The sequence below is a fragment of the Hemitrygon akajei genome, chromosome 10 (assembly GCF_048418815.1).
Source record: "Hemitrygon akajei chromosome 10, sHemAka1.3, whole genome shotgun sequence".
NCBI lineage: Eukaryota > Metazoa > Chordata > Chondrichthyes > Myliobatiformes > Dasyatidae > Hemitrygon > Hemitrygon akajei.
Window position 1 is genome coordinate 26,054,657 of NC_133133.1, and position 17,824 is coordinate 26,072,480.

The following is a 17,824-nucleotide window of genomic DNA, read 5'->3' on the forward strand; positions in this document are numbered from 1 at the left end:
CAAGCCTGACTTCGAGTGATATCTAAGTGGAATTTGCACGTTCTCTGCATAACTGCATAGGTTCCACTCCCCACATACAGGCTGCTCTGATTTCCTCCTATATCCCAAAGGTGTGCAGATTGGCAAATTAATTGGCTACTATAGATTCTCAATTTTTCTGATGAAGATGAATAGTAGTCTCTGCAGGTAGATGATGAGAATGTGGGGGGCATAAAATTAAAGTTAATGTAGGATTAATGTAAACATGTGGTTGATGGGGAGCATAGACTTGGTGGGCCAAAGAACCCATCTGCCCCATATGCCTCTATGACTCACTTATTACAATAGTTGAAATTGAAAATGCTTTTTCCTTAGTTGTTTAATTATATTAAGTCTCATCAGAGAGTGACTACACCTTCAGCTAAGAGAGTCATTTTTGTCCTAGATTATGTCTCAGTGATACTTAAATTTATTAATTCTGCCAGCACATTATGCCCTCCATTTTAAGCAGTAAGCGATGTGATATGGCTAGAGGCAAATGCTGAATTCAAAGCAGAAGCCAAATAATCCAAAATAGGATGGTTTCAAAAGCTGAATGTTTTGTTTTCTATTTCATTATGTTCTTTGGTTATGCCCTACCAGCAGCCTTGGTTTTAAACTAGCTCCCATGCAGCTAACTTGATTGATTCCCTATTTAAATTGTTAGATTATCATTAATTTGCACTGTTTGGGCAATTTTTGTGGCAAAACCACTAATTACTATGAAATCTTATAAATATAGAACCCTAATAGCAAATAGTTGAGACTTTTTAGCAACAGCTAGGTAACAAAACACAGAATACTACCAGACTGTTGTACTGCCAAAGTTTCAAATAAACAAACTGCTTAATATGGATTATTTCTTGACATCATTTAATATTTCTTAACTGAAACTATTCTAGATGTGAAGAAACAAGTAACATAATTTCTGTTATTAAAAGATAAACATGCAATACATACAAATTCAGTACGAGGTCCTTGTTAATATTTTTGATTTCAAACCAAAGAAAACTATTTACAAATCTTTATTATATTGTTAGCAAGCTCCAAAGCAATTAAAATAAAATGCAATATTTTGAAGTTTACTAATGGGGATATTTTTTTTAAATTATCGACATCTGGGTATGGCCAGCATGGCTGGCACATCCATTTCTAACCAGGTTTGCTGACAATCTTTTGCCAATGAGAATTTCACAAGTGTTGAAACAACACAAAGCCATGACAGATTTTGTTTCTTCACATTGCTCACTATTTCAGGACAATTGCCAAATGGAGCCTTACATTTATGGTGTATAAGGATTGTCGTGAAATAAAACAGCCAAAATATTTTGCAACATTTGTACTTGGGCAAAAAAATCTCTCACATTTTAATAATCTAATGTCAATTTCCTTATAAAGACTGAAATATATTTGGAGTGAAAATCAAACATTGATATTATAAACTCACTACACTTGGCCAATTTGGAAGCTGATACACTTTTGAGAGCAGATATTTCCTCTCCAGATAGCAATGTTATTCCTGATCTGACTGCGCTTAACCCAGGCACTAAAAGCTTATATGAAAAAAATGAAGCATTTGATCCATTCCTTATCTCAAAGAATATGAAAAATAATTTTCTAAGGAACAGTAAAACATTATGCTACCCTCTCCAATGACTATCATAGCAAGAATTTATAGCAATTCTTTAAAGAACTGAGTTTCCATCCCTCTACTATTGATGCTGCCTTAACTGTAATTCAATAATGAATTTCTCTTGTCCTTACCTACCACTCCATCAACACATTACGCTCTGCAACTTCTGCATCTCCAAAGGATCCTATCTCTACTTCCCACTGCCTGCTTTCTGCAGGGATCACTCTCTAAGCGATTCCCTTGGCCATTTGTCCCTCCCCACTAACCTCCCTCCCGGCAGTTATCCCTGCGAGCGGCCTAAGTGCTACACCTCTCCCTCTCACCTCCATTCAGGGCCTAAGGCAGTCCTTCCGGGTGAGGCAACACTTCACCCGTGAACCTGCTGGGGTCGTCTGTTGTGTCTGGTGCTCCCAATGTGACCTCCTCTACAGTGATGAGACTCGCCGTAAATTCGAGGACTGCGGCTTTGAGCACCTCTGCACCATCCACCACAAGCAGGACTACCTAGTGGCCAAACATTTTAATTCCTGTTCCAACATGTTAGTCCATGGTCTCCATTTGTGGCAAGATGAGACCATCCTAGGGTGGAGGAGCAACACCTTATATTCCATCTGGGTAATCAATTTCTCCTTCAAAAAACAAATCCCCCCCCCCCCCCCAACACCACTCTTTACAGCTAGCCTCCTTCACCTTCCCCCACCCTTTTTATTCTGGCATCTTTTCCCCTTCCTTCTCAGTTCTGAAGAAGAGTCTCAGCCCAAAACTTCAACTATCTAGTTATTTCCATAGATGCTGCCTGACCAGCTGAGTTCATCCTGCATTTTGTATATGCTACTTTTGATTTCCAGAAGCTGAAAACTTTCTTATGATTTTGTGGAAAAGTGATTTTGAGAGAAAACTTGCATGCAATATCAAAAAAAGTAGAAATGGTTTCTGTGGATGCCTACAAAAGAAGGGAAATAAGTGTGACACCACTGGAGAATTATCCCTGCTGGTGAATTAATGCAAGGAAATAAAGAAATAGCATTATGTTATATCAGGGGTTTTTTTTTTGCATCAGTCTTCAAAGCAGGGGACTCTGCAAATATCCCCAGCAGATGGGATAATTTCAAATAAAGGGAGGAACTGTAAAAATCTCAATCACAAGGATCATAATATTGGAGAAACTAAGGGGCCAGTGGTTACACAAATGAAAGGGATCCAGTCGTCTGCACACAAGAATTTTAAAGGAAATGGTGACAGAGACAGCGGACTCATTGGTTGAAAATTTTCAAAACTCACTGAATTCCAGGAGGGTATCAGATAATTTTAAAAACAGCTGGAGGGATGTAACTAGTAGTGTACCCCAGGGGATCAGTTCTTGGTACTTGATTGTTTTACAACTTACATTAATGACATGGAGGAAATGAAATATAATATTTCAAAGTTTACAGATGATATTAAAATCAGATAAATGGTATGTTGTGATGATGTAAGAGTGATTCTGCATGGTATGTTAATAGATTGAGTGACTGAACAAAAACCTACCAAATGGAGTTTAATATGGGGAAGTATGAGGTCATGCACTTTGATAAGAGGAATTAAAAAGCTGAATTATTGTCTAAATGGAGAGAGTCTGCAAAATTAGTTAAATTCAGAGGCGTCTGTATTTTCTACTGCATGAATCACATAAAGTTAGCAGGCAGGTACAACCAGTAGTTAAGGGGCAAACTGCATTTTGGCCTTTCTTACAATGGGCTGGAGTTTAAATTGGGTGGTTTAGTTATAGTTGTATAGAGTGCTGATGAAGCTACCCCTGAACTATTGTGCATTGCTTTCGCTCCCTTACCTAAAAAAATGATATAGTCAAAAGAGATTTAGCAGATTAATTCCGGGGATGAGAGGATTGTCCTTGCGAGAGAGGCTGGACTATTTGGGTCTGTATTGCATGGAATTCACAAGAATTGAGGGGACTATGTTCAGCATACAAAATGCTAACAGGATAGATGCTGAGATTTTTGGAATTCTCTGCCTGTGAGGGTGCTGGAGGGCAGATCATTAAATATATTTAAGGTAGAAGTAGATGAATATTTGAAAGATGGAGTGTTAAAGGTAACTGGTACAAAAGACAAGTCAAAATCAACATAGAACAGCCATGATGACATTGAGACCATAAGACACAGGAGCAGAATTAGGCCATTCTGCCCATCGAGTCTCAGTCATTCCATCATGCCTGATGTATTACCTATCTCAACCCCATTCTTGCCATAACCTTTGCCACCTTTCTAATTAAGAACCTATCAAACTCTGCTTTAAATATACCCAATAACTTGGCATCCACAGCCATTTGTGACAATAAGTTCCACAGATTTGCCACTTTTCAGCAGGTGTAGGCCAGCTGACCTCTCCAGTCTGGCCCACCCACCTTACACTTATTGAAAGCTGAGCCACATTTGAGAAGCCTCCTGGCCTACTCCTGCTTCAATTCTCCTGCACTCTGAAGTTATACTTTTATTCAATTACATTATTTTTAAAGTTATAATACTGAAGGGGAAAGATGACAGTGGAACTTAAGAGAAAGTGAACAGATTAAAAGGAATAATCAAGGAGTGGCTATCTACCTGTGACATTACTTTCAAGGAATTATGGATCTATGGATGGTGACCACATCCCTCTGTTCTATCACATTCCTCAGTGCCCTGTTCACTGTGTAAGGCCTACCCTGGTTGTTCCTCCCAAAGTGCAACATTTCACGTTTGTCTGCATTAAATTCCATCTGCCACTTATCAACCCATTTTTCCAGCTGGTCCAGATCCTACTGCAAGCTTTGATAATCTTCCTCGTTGTCCACTGCACCATCAATTTTGGTGTTTATCCACAAATTTACTGATCCAGTTTACGACGTCATCATCCAGATCACTGATATAGATGATAAACAACAACGGACACAGCACCGATCCCTGCGGCACACCACTAGTCACAGGCCTCCAGTCAGAGAGGCAACCATCTATACCCACTCTCTGGCTTCTTCCATGAAGCTAACTTACTATTTTATCTTGAATACCGAGCAACTGAACTTTCTTGATCAACCTCCCGAGTGGATCCTTGTCAAAGACCTTGCTAAAGTCCATGTAGACAACATCCACTACTTTGCCTTCATCAACTTACTTGGTAACTTCCTCAAAAACTCTATAAGGTTGGTTTGACCCAACTTATCACACACAAAGTCATGTTGATTAGCCTAATCAGTCACAGTCTACCCAAATACTTATATATCCAGTCTCTTAGAATACCTTCCAATAACTTTCCCACTACTTATGTCAAGCTCTCTATTCTATAATTTTCTGGATTACTCTTAGAACCTTTCTTAAACAACAGAACAACATTAGCTATCCTCCAATCCTCTGACACCTCACCTGTGTCTAAGGATGATTTATATCTCTCTACCTTTAATGGTGGGACCACAGCAATCTTCTGACCATTAATTAAATAATTATTACAAGATGTATTTGAGTTATTTAGTTTTTATTAACACAAGAGATTCTGCAGATGTTGGAAATCCAGAGCAGCACACAAAATGCTGGAGGAACTCAAGCAGCATCTACGGAGCAGAATAAACAGTTGATGTTTCAGGCCAAGACCCTTCATCAAGACAGGATAGACGGGGAAGAAGCCACAATAAAGAAATGGGGGGGAGGGGAAGAGGAGGGAGTAGAAGCTGGCAATAGGTGAAAACAGGGGAAAGGGTATGAAGTGAGAAGCTGGGAGTTAGTAGGTAGAAAAGTTAAAGAACTGAAGAAAAGGAAGTTGATAAGTGAGGTGAGTGGAACACGGGAGAAAAGGAAGAAGGAAGGACAGCAGAGGCCAGTGATGAGAAGGGGTAAAAGGAGAGCCAGAATGGGGAATAGGAAAAGAGTGAAGGGGGAGGAGGGAGAAATTACCAGAAGTTCATGCTGTTCATGTTTGGAGGCTAACCAGATGGAATATGTGGTATTGCTCCTCCAACTTGAGAGTGGCGCCACTGTAGGCATAGAGGCAGCCATGGGTCAATATGTGGGAATGGGAAGCAGTATTAAAATGGGTGGACACCAGGAAAACCTACCTTTCATGGCTGACAGTGTGAAAGGGCTAAACTAAGTGATGCACAGATCAACAACAGGTCTCAAAAATGTAGAGGAAGCCACACTGGGAGCACCAGGTAGTTTTTAGTGAAAGGATCCTGCTGCTGATGATGGATGTTACGAAGAATGATGTGCAGGACTGGGAGGCTCATGGGGTTGTAGGAAAGGACAAGGGGTAGTCAATCCCTGATATGGCAGTAGGAAGATGCAGTGAGGGTGGATGTCTGGGAAATATAGGAGATGAGGGCAAGGCAGCATTGATTTTAGAGGAAGGGAAACACCATTCTTTGAAGAAAGAGGACTTCTCAGATATTCTGGAATGGAAAGCCTCCTCCTGAGAACAGATGCAGTGGAGATAGAGAAACTGAGAAAGGGAATAGCATTTTTACAAGTGACAAGGTGGAAACAGGCATATTCTAGATAGATGTGAGAGTCAAGTGTGACAGTGGGAAAGTGTGAATGGATCCGGAGGAAATAGCAGAGGTACTTAATTAATACTTTACTTCAGTATTCACAATGGCAAAGGATCTTGGTGACTGTAGTGATGACTTGCAGCAGACTAAAAAGCTTGAGCATATAGATATTAAGAAAGAGGATGTGCTGGAGCTTTTGGAAAGCATCAAGTTGGATAAGTCGCCGGGACCAGATGAGATGTACCCCAGGCTACTGTGGGAGGTGAGGGAGGAGATTGCTGAGCCTCTGGCGATGATCTTTGCATCATCAATGGGGATGGGAGAGATTCCAGAGGATTGGAGGGTTGCAGATATTGTTCCTTTTTACAAGAAAGGGAGCAGAGATAGCCCAGGAAATTATAGACCAGTGAGTCTTACTTCAGTGGTTGGTAAGTTGATGGAGAAGATCCTGAGAGGCAGGATTTATGAACATTTGGAGAGGTATAAAATGATTAGGAGAAGTCAGCATGGCTTTGTCAAGGGCAGGTCGTGCCTTACAAGTCTGATTGAATTTTTTGAGGATGTGACTAAACACATTGATAAAAGAAGAGCAGAAGATGTAGTGTATATGGATTTCAGCAAGGCATTGATAAGGTACACCATACAATGCTTATTGAGAAAGTAAGGAGGCATGGGATCCAAGGGGACATTGCTTTGTGGATCCAGAACCAGCTTGCCCACAGGAGGCAAAGAGTGGTTGTAGATGGGTCATATTCTGCATGGAAGTTGGTCACCAGTGGTGTGCCTCAGGGATCTGTTCTGGGACCCTTACTCTTCATGATTTTTATAAATGACCTGGATGGGGAAGTGGAGGGATGGGTTAGTAGGTTTGCTGATGACGCAAAGGTTGGAGGTGTTGTGGATAGTGTGGAGGGCTGTCAAAGGTTACAGTGGGACATTGATAGGATGCAAAACTGGGCTGAGAAGTGGCAGATGGAGCTCAACCCAGATAAGTGTGAAGTGGTTCATTTTGGTAGGTCAAACATGATGGCAGAATATAGTATTAACAGTAAGACTCTTGGCAGTGTGGAGGATCAGAGGGATCTTGGGGTCCGAGTCCATAGGACACTCAAAGCAGCTGCGCAAGTTGGTTAAGAAGGTGTACGGTGTATTGGCCTTCATCAATCATGGAATTGAATTTAGGAGCCGAGAGGTAATGTTGCAGCTATATAGGACCCTGGTCAGACCCCACTTGGAGTACTGTGCTCAGTTCTGGTCACCTCACTACAGGAAGGATGTGGAAGCCATAGAAAGGGTGCAGAGGAAAATTACAAGGATGTTGCCTGGATTGGGAAGCATGCATTATGAGAATAGGTTGAGTGAACTCGGCCTTTTCTCCTTGGAGCGACAGAAGAAGAGAGGTGACCTGATAGAGGTGCATAAGATGATGAGAGGCATTGATCGCGTGGATAGTCAAAGGCTTTTTCCCAGGGCTTAAGTGGTTGCCACAAGAGGACACAGGTTTATGGTGCTGGGGAGTAGGTACAGAGGAGATGTCAAGGATAAGTTTTTTTACTCAGAGAGTGGTAAATGCGTGGATTGGGCTGCTGGCAATGGTGGTGGATGCGGATACGATAGGGTCTTTTAAGAGGCTTTTAGATAGGTACATGGAGCTTAGTAAAACAGAGGGCTGTAGGTAAGACTAGTAATTTCTAAGGTAGGGTCATGTTCAGCAAAACTTTGTGGGCTGAAGAGCCTGTATTATGCTGTAGGTTTTCTATGTTTCTAAAGCATTATCATAGTACATATACGTCACCATATACAACCCTGAGATTCATTTTCTTGCGAGCAAACTCAATAAATCCAATAACCGTAATAGAATCAATGTAAGTCTGCTCCAATAGGGCAGACAACCAGTGTGCAAAAGACAAACTGTGCAAATACGAAAAGAAAAAGAGTAATAATAATAATAATGATAATAATAAACAATAATTATCAAAAATATGAGATAAGGAGTCTCTGGAAGTGAGTCCTTAGGTTGTGAAAACATCTCAGTAATGGGGCAAGTGATATTGAGTGAAGTTATCTCCATCAGCTCAAGAGCCTGATGGTTGAGTGACAATAACTGTACCTGAACCTGGCAAAGTTAAGTCCTGAGGTTTCTGTACCTTCTTCCTGATGGCAGCAGCAAGAAGAGGGCACAACCTGGGCAGTGAGTGTTCCTTACGATGGTTGCTGCTTTCCTGCGACAACATTCCATGTAGATTGCTCAATGGTGAGGAGGGCTTTACGCATGATGGACTGAGATGTATCCACTACTTCTTGTAGGATTTTCCTTTCAAGGGCTTTGGTGTTTCCATACCAGGCTGTGATGGAGCCAGTCAATACATCTCCACCACACATCTACAGAAGTTCATTAGAAGTTTTAGATATCATGCCAAATCTTCACCAACTCCTAAGGAAGTAGAGGTGTTGCTGCACTTTCTTTGTCATTGCACTTACATGCTGGGCCCAGGACAGTTCCTCTGAAATGATAACACTGAGGAATTTAGTGCTGCTGACAAGCTCCACCTATGATCCCCTGAAGAGGACTGGCTCATAGACCTCTGGTTTCCTCCTCTTGAAGTCAATAATCAGCTCCTTAGTCTTGCTGACGTTAAGTGAGAGGTTGTTGCCAATCTCCTTGATTCATCACCACCTTAAATTCGGCCTTCGACAGTGGCATCATCAGCAAACTTGAATATGGCATTGGAGCTGTGATTAGCCACACTGTCGTAAATGTAAATCAAGTACAGCAGGGGGCTAAGCACACAGCCTTGTGGTGTACCTGTGCTGATGGCAGATATTGTTGCCAATCCGAACTGACTGAGGTCTGTAAGTGAGGGAATCGAGGATCCAATTGCACAAGGAGGTATTGAGGCCAAGGACTTAAAGCTTATTGATCAGAGTCTGTAGGTTTAAAAAAGATATGACTAGACAGTCTGTCTCCAGAGACGGAGACACAAAAGATCAAGAAAGGGGAGAGAGGTGTTGAGATGAACCAAGTAAATTTAAGGGTAGGGTGGAAGTTGGAGCAAAGTTGATGAGATTGATGAGCTCATCATGGGTTCAGGAAGCAGCCCCAATGCAGTCCTCGAGGTAGCATAGAAAGAGTTGGGGAACATTACCAGTGAAGGCTTGAAACATGGACAGGTAGCTGACAAAAAAGACGGGTACAGCTGTAACCCATCCAGGTGCCCACAACTACACCTTGGGTTTTGAGAAAGTGGGAGGAGACGAAAGAGAAGTTGTTGACGGTGAGAACCAGTTCCACCAGAATACAGAAGGGTGGTGATGAAAGGGAAATAGTCTGTTATCAAGACAAAATGCAGAGAGCTCTAGGCCTTCCTGATAGGGTTAGAAGTGTATAGGGACTGGACATTCATAGTGAAGATGAGGCGATCAGGGACAGGTATCTTAAAGTGACTTCACAGATTGAGAGTGTATGAAATATAAAGATTAAAGGTGGAAAGGTACTGAACCAAAGCAGTCTGGAAATCCAGAGTAACACACAAAGGGGAATTTAGCAGGTCAGGCAGCAACTATGAAAATGAATGAGCAGTTGATGTTTCAGGCTGAGACCCTTCATTAGAACTGGAAAGGAAGGGGGAAAGATGCCAGAATAAGAAGGCAGGAGGAGGTGAAGAAGAACAATCTAGAAATTGATAGGTGAAGTCAGGTGGGTAGAAAAGGTAAATGGCTGAAAAAGGTGGTATCTGATGGGTGAGGAGAGTGGACCATGGAGAAAGGGAAGAAGGACAGGCACCAGGAGGAGGCAATGGGCAGGTGGGGAGAAGGGGTTAGAGGCCAGAGTGGTGAATAGAAGAAGAGGGAAGGAGGGAGGGGGGAAAAAAAGCTAAAAATTACTGGAAGGAGAAATCAATGTTCATGCTATCAGGATATCAAGACAAGAAGAACTTTATCCCCGTTGAAGTGGTAGAAAGGTGTGAGCAGAGATATCTGGGAAATGGAGGAGATGTGGGTGAGGGTAGCATCAATGGTAGAGGAAAAGGAATACTGTTCTTTGAAGAAAGAGAACATCTCTGATGTCCTAGAAAGCAAAGTCTCATCCTGGGAACAGATGAGGTAGAGACAAGGGAACTGAGAAAAGAAGTGTCTGAAGTGGATCAAGTGAACTTAAGAGCAGGGTGGAATTGGAAGCAACGTTAATGAAATTGATCAGCTCAGCACGGGTGCATGAAGCAACACTGATGCAGTTGTCAATGTAGTGCAGAAAGAGTTGGGGAGAATTACCAGGGAAGGCTTGGAACATGGACTGTTCCACGCACCCAATGAAAAGGCAGGCATAGCTGGGGCCGATGCAGGTGCCCATACCTGCCCCTTGAATTTGGAGAAAGTGGGAGGAGCTGAAGGAGGACCAGTTCTGTCAGGTGGTGGCAGGGAAATGGTTGGGTCTTTTGTTGAGAAAGAACCATGTTCCTTTTGCTAACACTTGCATGTTACACATGTAACACTTACACAATAAACACAAAATATATATTTTGCTTTGCAAATTAACTGGTTGCACAGTAATCACTGTTTAGTAAAGTGTCTAAAGAAATGTGATCAGAATGTAATCCCCAAACTATAGTCCAATAATCATATTTTCTTTCCATTTTGGTCACCAATGTGATCAACCTCTTTGTGTCCATCTAAGAGCCATGTAGTGTTTCAATCACTCCAATAATCTGAAGCATTCTCTGACAGTGCCACCACTTTCAAGACATGATTTCTCTTAGCTGACAAAACATTACACAAGGCCATAAAAATAATAGAAGCAGAGGTACGTTATTTAACCTCCCACGTCCACTCTATTGATATCACAACTGATTTTCTACCTCAGTGCCACTTTTCTGCATTAACCCTGTATATGAAAAACAATCAAAATCTTTCTTGAATATATTCGGTGGCCGTGCCTCCACTGCCCTCAAAGGGAGTGTATTCTCAAGAAGACAGCTTTGCTCACCTGTTTCCTGAATAGTCACTTCCTTATTTTGAGACTGTGAACAGTGGCTCTAGATGTCTCAGATAAGGCAAACATCAACATCTGCCCTTTAAGAATTTTGAACATTACGATGAAATTAACCTGTATTCTTCTAAACTCAGTACAGTACAGGCCACTCCCCTTACTATCTCACCATGTGACAACTCTGCCATCCCAGATCTTTTTGGCCTTGGTATATTCTAATTCTGTAACAGTTGCATCTTTACATCTCAGCAAGCATCAGGCCCCCTTCTAACACAAGTTTGCAATACACTCACCCAGTTCCTCCATCTGACCCCTGTCAATAGTGTAGATTTTGGTCACCACTCCACTGGATTCACTAACACCTCTTTTGGTCACCTTCCTAACTTCATTCCTATTTTCTACTCAAGTTCTTTCCCTTATGTGAGAAACACTGCATGTTAGCATCTTGTTTTTATTTCAATGTTCCAACAAAATAAAGCCAAAAGGAAAAATAATTTTTAAATATTTATTACATTTTCTGTCATGACACAGTGTGTTCCTATGACCACGTAAAACTTCCCTATTAATCATAACCAGATCTTTTGGGGACAAAGTGTTTAGTTTTTGTTTTCATCTCTGGAACTGAAATCTGAATATAGCTTTAGATTTTGCTTGGTCAATTATCTGCAAGAATTCTCCGTGAAATGAGTTTGTGTCTCAACTTGGTAAATGTACTCCTTTAATTTGCCACTAATGGACATTACCATTCAAAAGCCAAAATAAATGGAAATGTCAAAAGAAAAAGCAATAAATGTTTCTTCTGAACACTGGGATAAACCAACTGCAAAATGGAATCCAGCAAACTTCAGAATGTCCAGACTGTATATTGGACTAGAAAGACTGAAACTGCGTGCTTCAGATGAAAAATAGTTAACTCTCCTGAAATAACATCCCTCCTTTGATGAGCTCCTCAAAATTGAATTATGTTAGTTGATTGAAAGAGAAATCAATTGGTCTGGAGGTTTCTAACTTGCAGCTTTTATTTTTGGAGCATATTGAAATGGATTTGCTTATCACAAATGCAGGTGAAATCTGCAATTGTCAAAAAGGATGTGAGAAAATAATTTCAATTTTAAAAATTAACAAATGCCTGTCTTTAAAAATTCAATAGCAATAATATTTACATAAATGAAATAATTAAAATATCCCATTTTACTTAATAAGTCGCAAATTGAAATGCTTCGGCACTGAAAGGAAGCCCAGAGTGACTATTTCAAATCTGATGATCAATCTTACAAGTTATTTAATAAAATCCAAGTATTTATCTTATCTTTCCCTCAGGGGAAATTAAGTATGGAGGGTAAATTCAGAATATCGATTTTATCAACAATAAAGAAGTGGGTACAACACAAAGAGTCAAAAGGCCTCCTTCTGTGGTTTGAATTTCTATGATTATGGTGCAATGAATGGGAATTATCAGACAAAGCAATTGCTTAGCATATCCTGGAAAGGGAGGCGGGAGTCTGGGATGGATTGGGAAGTTAAAGGAATTGTGGGGAACGGGACAGAATGCATTAACTAATCAAAGACTTGCTTAAAAGGTGGAGATATGTATTCCTTACATGTTTTTCCATGGTAAAACAAAAACAAACTTTTTCTCATCGTTTCCAAGTCCCTCAAATAAATATTGCACTTCTGGGCTTTTATGTAAAATACTAAATTCGTACTGAATGTTTAAACTTTACAACCTGAAATGTCAGTAATTTATACCCAGCTGGCTGATAAGTATTAACAATGTTTTAAGGTCTTGACCTTTGCACATGAACATAAGCAAATTATATTGACCCATTGAAAATGGTGAAACATATTAGCCGTTCATTGGAAAAGCAAGTTCGTTAAAAGATGAGAAAGATCCAAAACAAAGCCTTACCTTTTTCCATACCATTACGGATGGTAACTGTAAAAGAAGAATGAACAAGATTTTAAAGAAGGAAACATTCAAAATGCACAAAAGTATTTATCATTTACAGTATAAATAGATACTTTGATTTGTAAGGTAGCAACTTCAAAATGATTTTTGCTGCTTTTGAAAACTATTCAATGAAAGTTACTGTGGTAGCATGAGCTGCTTACTTTATCACTATAAAGTCAAAGTCGAACAACATTCATTATCAAAGTATGTATGCAGTATATAACCCTGAGATTCGTCCTCCCCCAAGCCCCTTAAAGCAGATCTTCAATTTCTTCTTAAGTGTTATGATTAACCCCACTTCAGGAGGTAATATATTACACATTCTAATAATTTGCGGCAAAAAAAATCTGCAGATGCAGTTTTTTATAAGTAGCAGTAAAATCGACATAAAAGATACAAAAATCTATGGAATTTATTTTAGGACATGACATGATAAAAAAAATCATATAGCTAATTTCTTAATTAACTCCAGGTCATTTGATCTTTACTAGAATTCAGTCCAAAATAACATCACTAATGGTTTACAATAATAGACAGAATATATCAAATGCAAATTTGATGTTACTCAGTTCTCTGAAGACGATGAGAGACTTATTTTAGCAAAGAGTGGCAATGACTGCTTGTAGCCTTTCCTGCCGCATGCATGAGTGTAAATTCCCCTGTGATTAGGTTAGAGTTAATCAGGTTGTTAGGGGGTTGCTGGGGCAGCAAGGCTTGAAGGGCCAGAAGGGCCTATTCCGTACTGTATCACTACATAAAGTAAGTTGCTGGTCAACTTTACTCAATACTGAGAAGCAATTACCACAAATCTGTGTGCCTATATTAAAACACAGGAATATGATGTTGTGCCAAACTAATTAGATGCCAAACTACACTAATTCCTTATGCCTGCAGAATGCCCATACCCCTCTATTCTTTGCACCTTCACGTGCCTAAGTGCGTTTTAAATGCTCTATCACATTTGCCTCTGTCACCACCCTTGGCAGCAAATTTCATGCACTCACAAAAAAAAAACTTGCCCTGCACATTTCCTTTGAAATTACTCCATTTCAACTTAAATGCATGCTGTCTAGCATTAGACATTGCAACCTGGGAACTTTACCTATGCCTCTCAATCTTACAAATTACTATCAGGTCTCCCATCAGCCCCCACCACTTCAGAGAAAACAACCCAAGTTTGTTTAACCTTTCCTCATAATACATGCAGTACACTCCAGGCAGTATCCTGGTAAACCTCTTTTGCACTCTCTCCAAAGCCCCCACACCCTCCACGTTTCAGATGTGGACTTGCTACTCCTGATTAACCCTCCCTAGTTCCCCCTAATACTTTAAGAATTTGCCTTATTCCAGTTTATTTCTCTCCCACAAAGTCCTTACTTATCATTATATCATAAAACTTAAACATTTGTGGTTACTTCTCTCTAAATGTTCTTCCACTCAAGGATTTGTCATCTGGCGAGGCTCATTACCTAACACCAAGTCCAGTCAGGCCCTTCTCTTGTTGGTGTATCCACATACTGATTTAAGAAACCCACCCAAATGTACCTAACGAATTCTGCTCCATCTCTTCTTGTGCTGAGGAGGTCCTAATCTATAACTGGGGGGGGGGGGGGGGGGTAGTTGAAATTATCCACAATAACTACTTTGTTGCTTTTACACCTTTTCCTAAACTGCCTCAAAGTTTATTCCTCAATGTCCCAGTGGCTATTTGATTGTCTGTAGCATGAGTGATTGCACCTTCCTTATTTTTGAGTTATTCCCATACAAATTGTACAATTACAAATGAGATATAAACTTGGATGAAACATGTACTGGCAAAAATAATTTCCATTTGCAAAAACGTCAACTATGAATTTTGCGAAGGTAACTTTTGACTTAATCTTTATAGCATATTATCAGGATGGCCATCCAATAAACACTGAATGACACAGGCACAACAGCAATGGAACACCCTTTGTTCCATTGCCCTGAGGTTTCCAGCCCCTTAGAGAGAACCACAGACAGGACGGTACAGGAACACACCTTCAGCCCATCACCCTGAATTTCCTGTCACATTTCAGTCAGTCACAGACGTGGCAGCAGAGGAACACCCCTTCGGACCATCAGCGGAACGCTCCTGTGCCATTACAGTCAGTTACAGTCACAAACCTACAGAAACTGACCTTTCAGTCCATCATTCTGCTGCTCCATAGGACACTAAGATATATGAGCAGAAGCTTTCCCCGCTCAAATTGGGTCGAGAATTCCTTCATTTTATGATCACTTTCCCCTAAGAGTTCCTGTTGTAGCGGTGTGCTACACGCAGCGCTGAAATAACGACACGGAGTCGATAAACTGCAGCCAAAGAATAAATTTATTTCAACTCCACAGTCTTGCTTTTAAAGCCTGTCTCTCCCACCAGATACCTTGAGAGGCCCTACTGAAACCCCCTCAGGCTTTCTTCCTTTGTCCCTGCATTCTGGCTAATTGTCAGCCGATTCGAGTGTGCTAGTAATTGGGTCGCCACATAACCCCCCCCCCCCCCCCCCCAGAACCGGCGATACACCCCCCAATGTCCACAGTCTGGGCCGGACCCTGTTTGGGAGGTCGGCCTCTGCGCCGCGGTGCCGGAAACTCGACCGGTTGCGCCAAGTCCACATGGGCCGGTTTGAGTCAGTCCACCGTGGAAACCTCCTCTCTCCCCCCAACGTCCAGCACGAACGTGGACCCGTCGTTTCTGATCACCGTAAATGGCCCCTCGTAGGGCCGTTGCAGCGGTGGCCGATGCCCGCCCCGTCGTACAAACACAAACTTACAGTTCTGCAGGTCTTTGGGTACGCAGGTCGGGTGCTGCCCATGCTGCGAAGTGGGTACGGGGGCCAGGGCACCGAGCCTCTCGCGTAGTCTGCCCAGGACTGCTGCGGGTTCGTCCTCTTGCCCCCTTGGGGCTGGTATGAACTCCCCGGGAACGACCAGGGGTGCGCCGTACACCAACTCGGCCGACGAAGCGTGCAGATCGTCCTTGGGCACCGTGCGGATGCCGAGTAGGACCCAGGGAAGCTCGTCCGCCCAGTTAGCTCTGCGCAGGCGGGCCATGAGAGCCGACTTCAGGTGACGGTGGAAACGCTCCACCAGTCCGTTCGACTGTGGGTGGTAGGCAGTGGTGTGGTGCAGCTGAGTCCCCAACAGGCTGGCCATCGCTGACCACAGGCCGGAGGTGAACTGGGCGCCTCTGTCGGAGGTAATGTGGGCCGGTACACCAAAGCGGGACACCCAGGTGGCGATCAGTGCCCGGGCGCAAGATTCAGAGGTGGTGTCGGTGAGTGGGACCGCCTCTGGCCATCTTGTGAACCGGTCCACGATAGTCAGGAGGTGCCGCGCCCCGCGCGACACTGGCAGGGGGCCCACAATATCCACATGAATGTGGTCGAAACGCCGGTGGGTGGGGTGGAACTGCTGCGGCGGGGCCTTGGTGTGTCGCTGCACCTTGGCCGTCTGGCAGTGCATGCACGTTCTGGCCCAGTCACGGACCTGCTTGCGGAGTCCGTGCCAAACGAACCTGCTGGAGACCATCCAGACGGTAGTGCGGATGGAGGGGTGCGCCAAGTTATGAATGGAGTCGAAAACACGTCGTCGCCAAGGTGCCGGGACGACGGGACGGGGCTGGCCGGTGGCGACGTCACAGAGTAGGGTCCTCTCACCTGGGCCTACGGGGAGGTCCTGGAGCTGCAAACCGGAGACTGCGGACCTGTAACACGGGATCTCCTCATCTGCCAACTGTGCCTCAGCCAGTGCCTGAAAGTCTACCCCTTGGGAAACAGCATGAATGTTAGGGCGAGAGAGCGCATCCGCTACGACATTGTCCTTACCCGAGACGTGCCGGACATCTGTCGTGTATTCAGAGATGTAGGACAGATGGCGCTGCTGGTGGGACGACCAGGGATCGGACACCTTTGTGAATGTAAAGGTAAGCGGTTTGTGGTCCGTGAACGCGATGAAGGGCCTACCTTCTAAGAAGTACCTGAAATGCTGGATTGCCAGGTATAGCGCCAACAGCTCCCGGTCGAAAGCACTGTATTTGAGCTCGGGTGGCCGCAGGTGTTTGCTGAAAAACGCCAGGGGTTGCCAGCGGCCCGCGATGAGCTGCTCCAGTACCCCACCGACTGCCGTATTAGATGCATCCACTGTGAGGGCGGTAGGGACGTCCATTCTGGGGTGCACTAGCATCGCGGCGTTCGCCAAGGCATCCTTCGTTTGAATGAAAGCGGTGGTGGACACCACGTCCCAGGTAATGTCCTTGCCCGGACCGGACAGCAAAGCGAACAGGGGGCGCATGATCCGGGCAGCTGAAGGGAGGAAGCGGTGGTAGAAATTGACCATACCTACAAATTCCTGGAGGCCTTTGATCGTGGTGGGTCGGGGGAAATGGCGGACCGCATCTACCTTAGCGGGCAGAGGGGTTGCCCCGTCTGTGGTAATCCTGTGGCCCAGGAAGTCAATGGTGTCGAGCCCGAACTGGCATTTGGCCAGGTTGATCGTTAGACCGTAGTCACTCAGCCGGGCATAGAGTTGTCGGAGGTGGGACAGATGCTCCTGACGACTGCTGCTGGCTATGAGGATGTCGTCCAAATAGATGAATGCGAAGTCCAGGTCGCATCCCACCGCGTCCATCAACCGCTGGAATGTCTGTGCGGCATTCTTCAGGCTGAACGGCATGCGGAGGAACTCAAAAAGACCAAACGG

The 17,824-nt window shown here is 43.2% G+C and overlaps 1 protein-coding gene across 2 annotated transcripts in view; it reads right to left on the reverse strand.

The window, feature by feature from the left end:
* The window catches only part of zdhhc15b (zDHHC palmitoyltransferase 15b), a 66,677-nt gene that overhangs the window by 22,225 nt on the left and 26,628 nt on the right, over positions 1-17,824 (reverse strand). The window contains exons 1-2 of one of the 2 annotated variants that reach the window (XM_073057935.1): positions 15,898-16,057; positions 13,061-13,087 (exon numbers count right to left, since the gene is read on the reverse strand). In XM_073057935.1, coding sequence (XP_072914036.1) covers positions 13,061-13,070 — 10 coding nt within the window. In that variant the 5' untranslated portion in view covers positions 13,071-13,087; positions 15,898-16,057. Of the gene's footprint in view, positions 1-13,060; positions 13,088-15,897; positions 16,058-17,824 lie in introns of those variants that run through there. The other variant, XM_073057934.1, reaches the window with a different exon arrangement.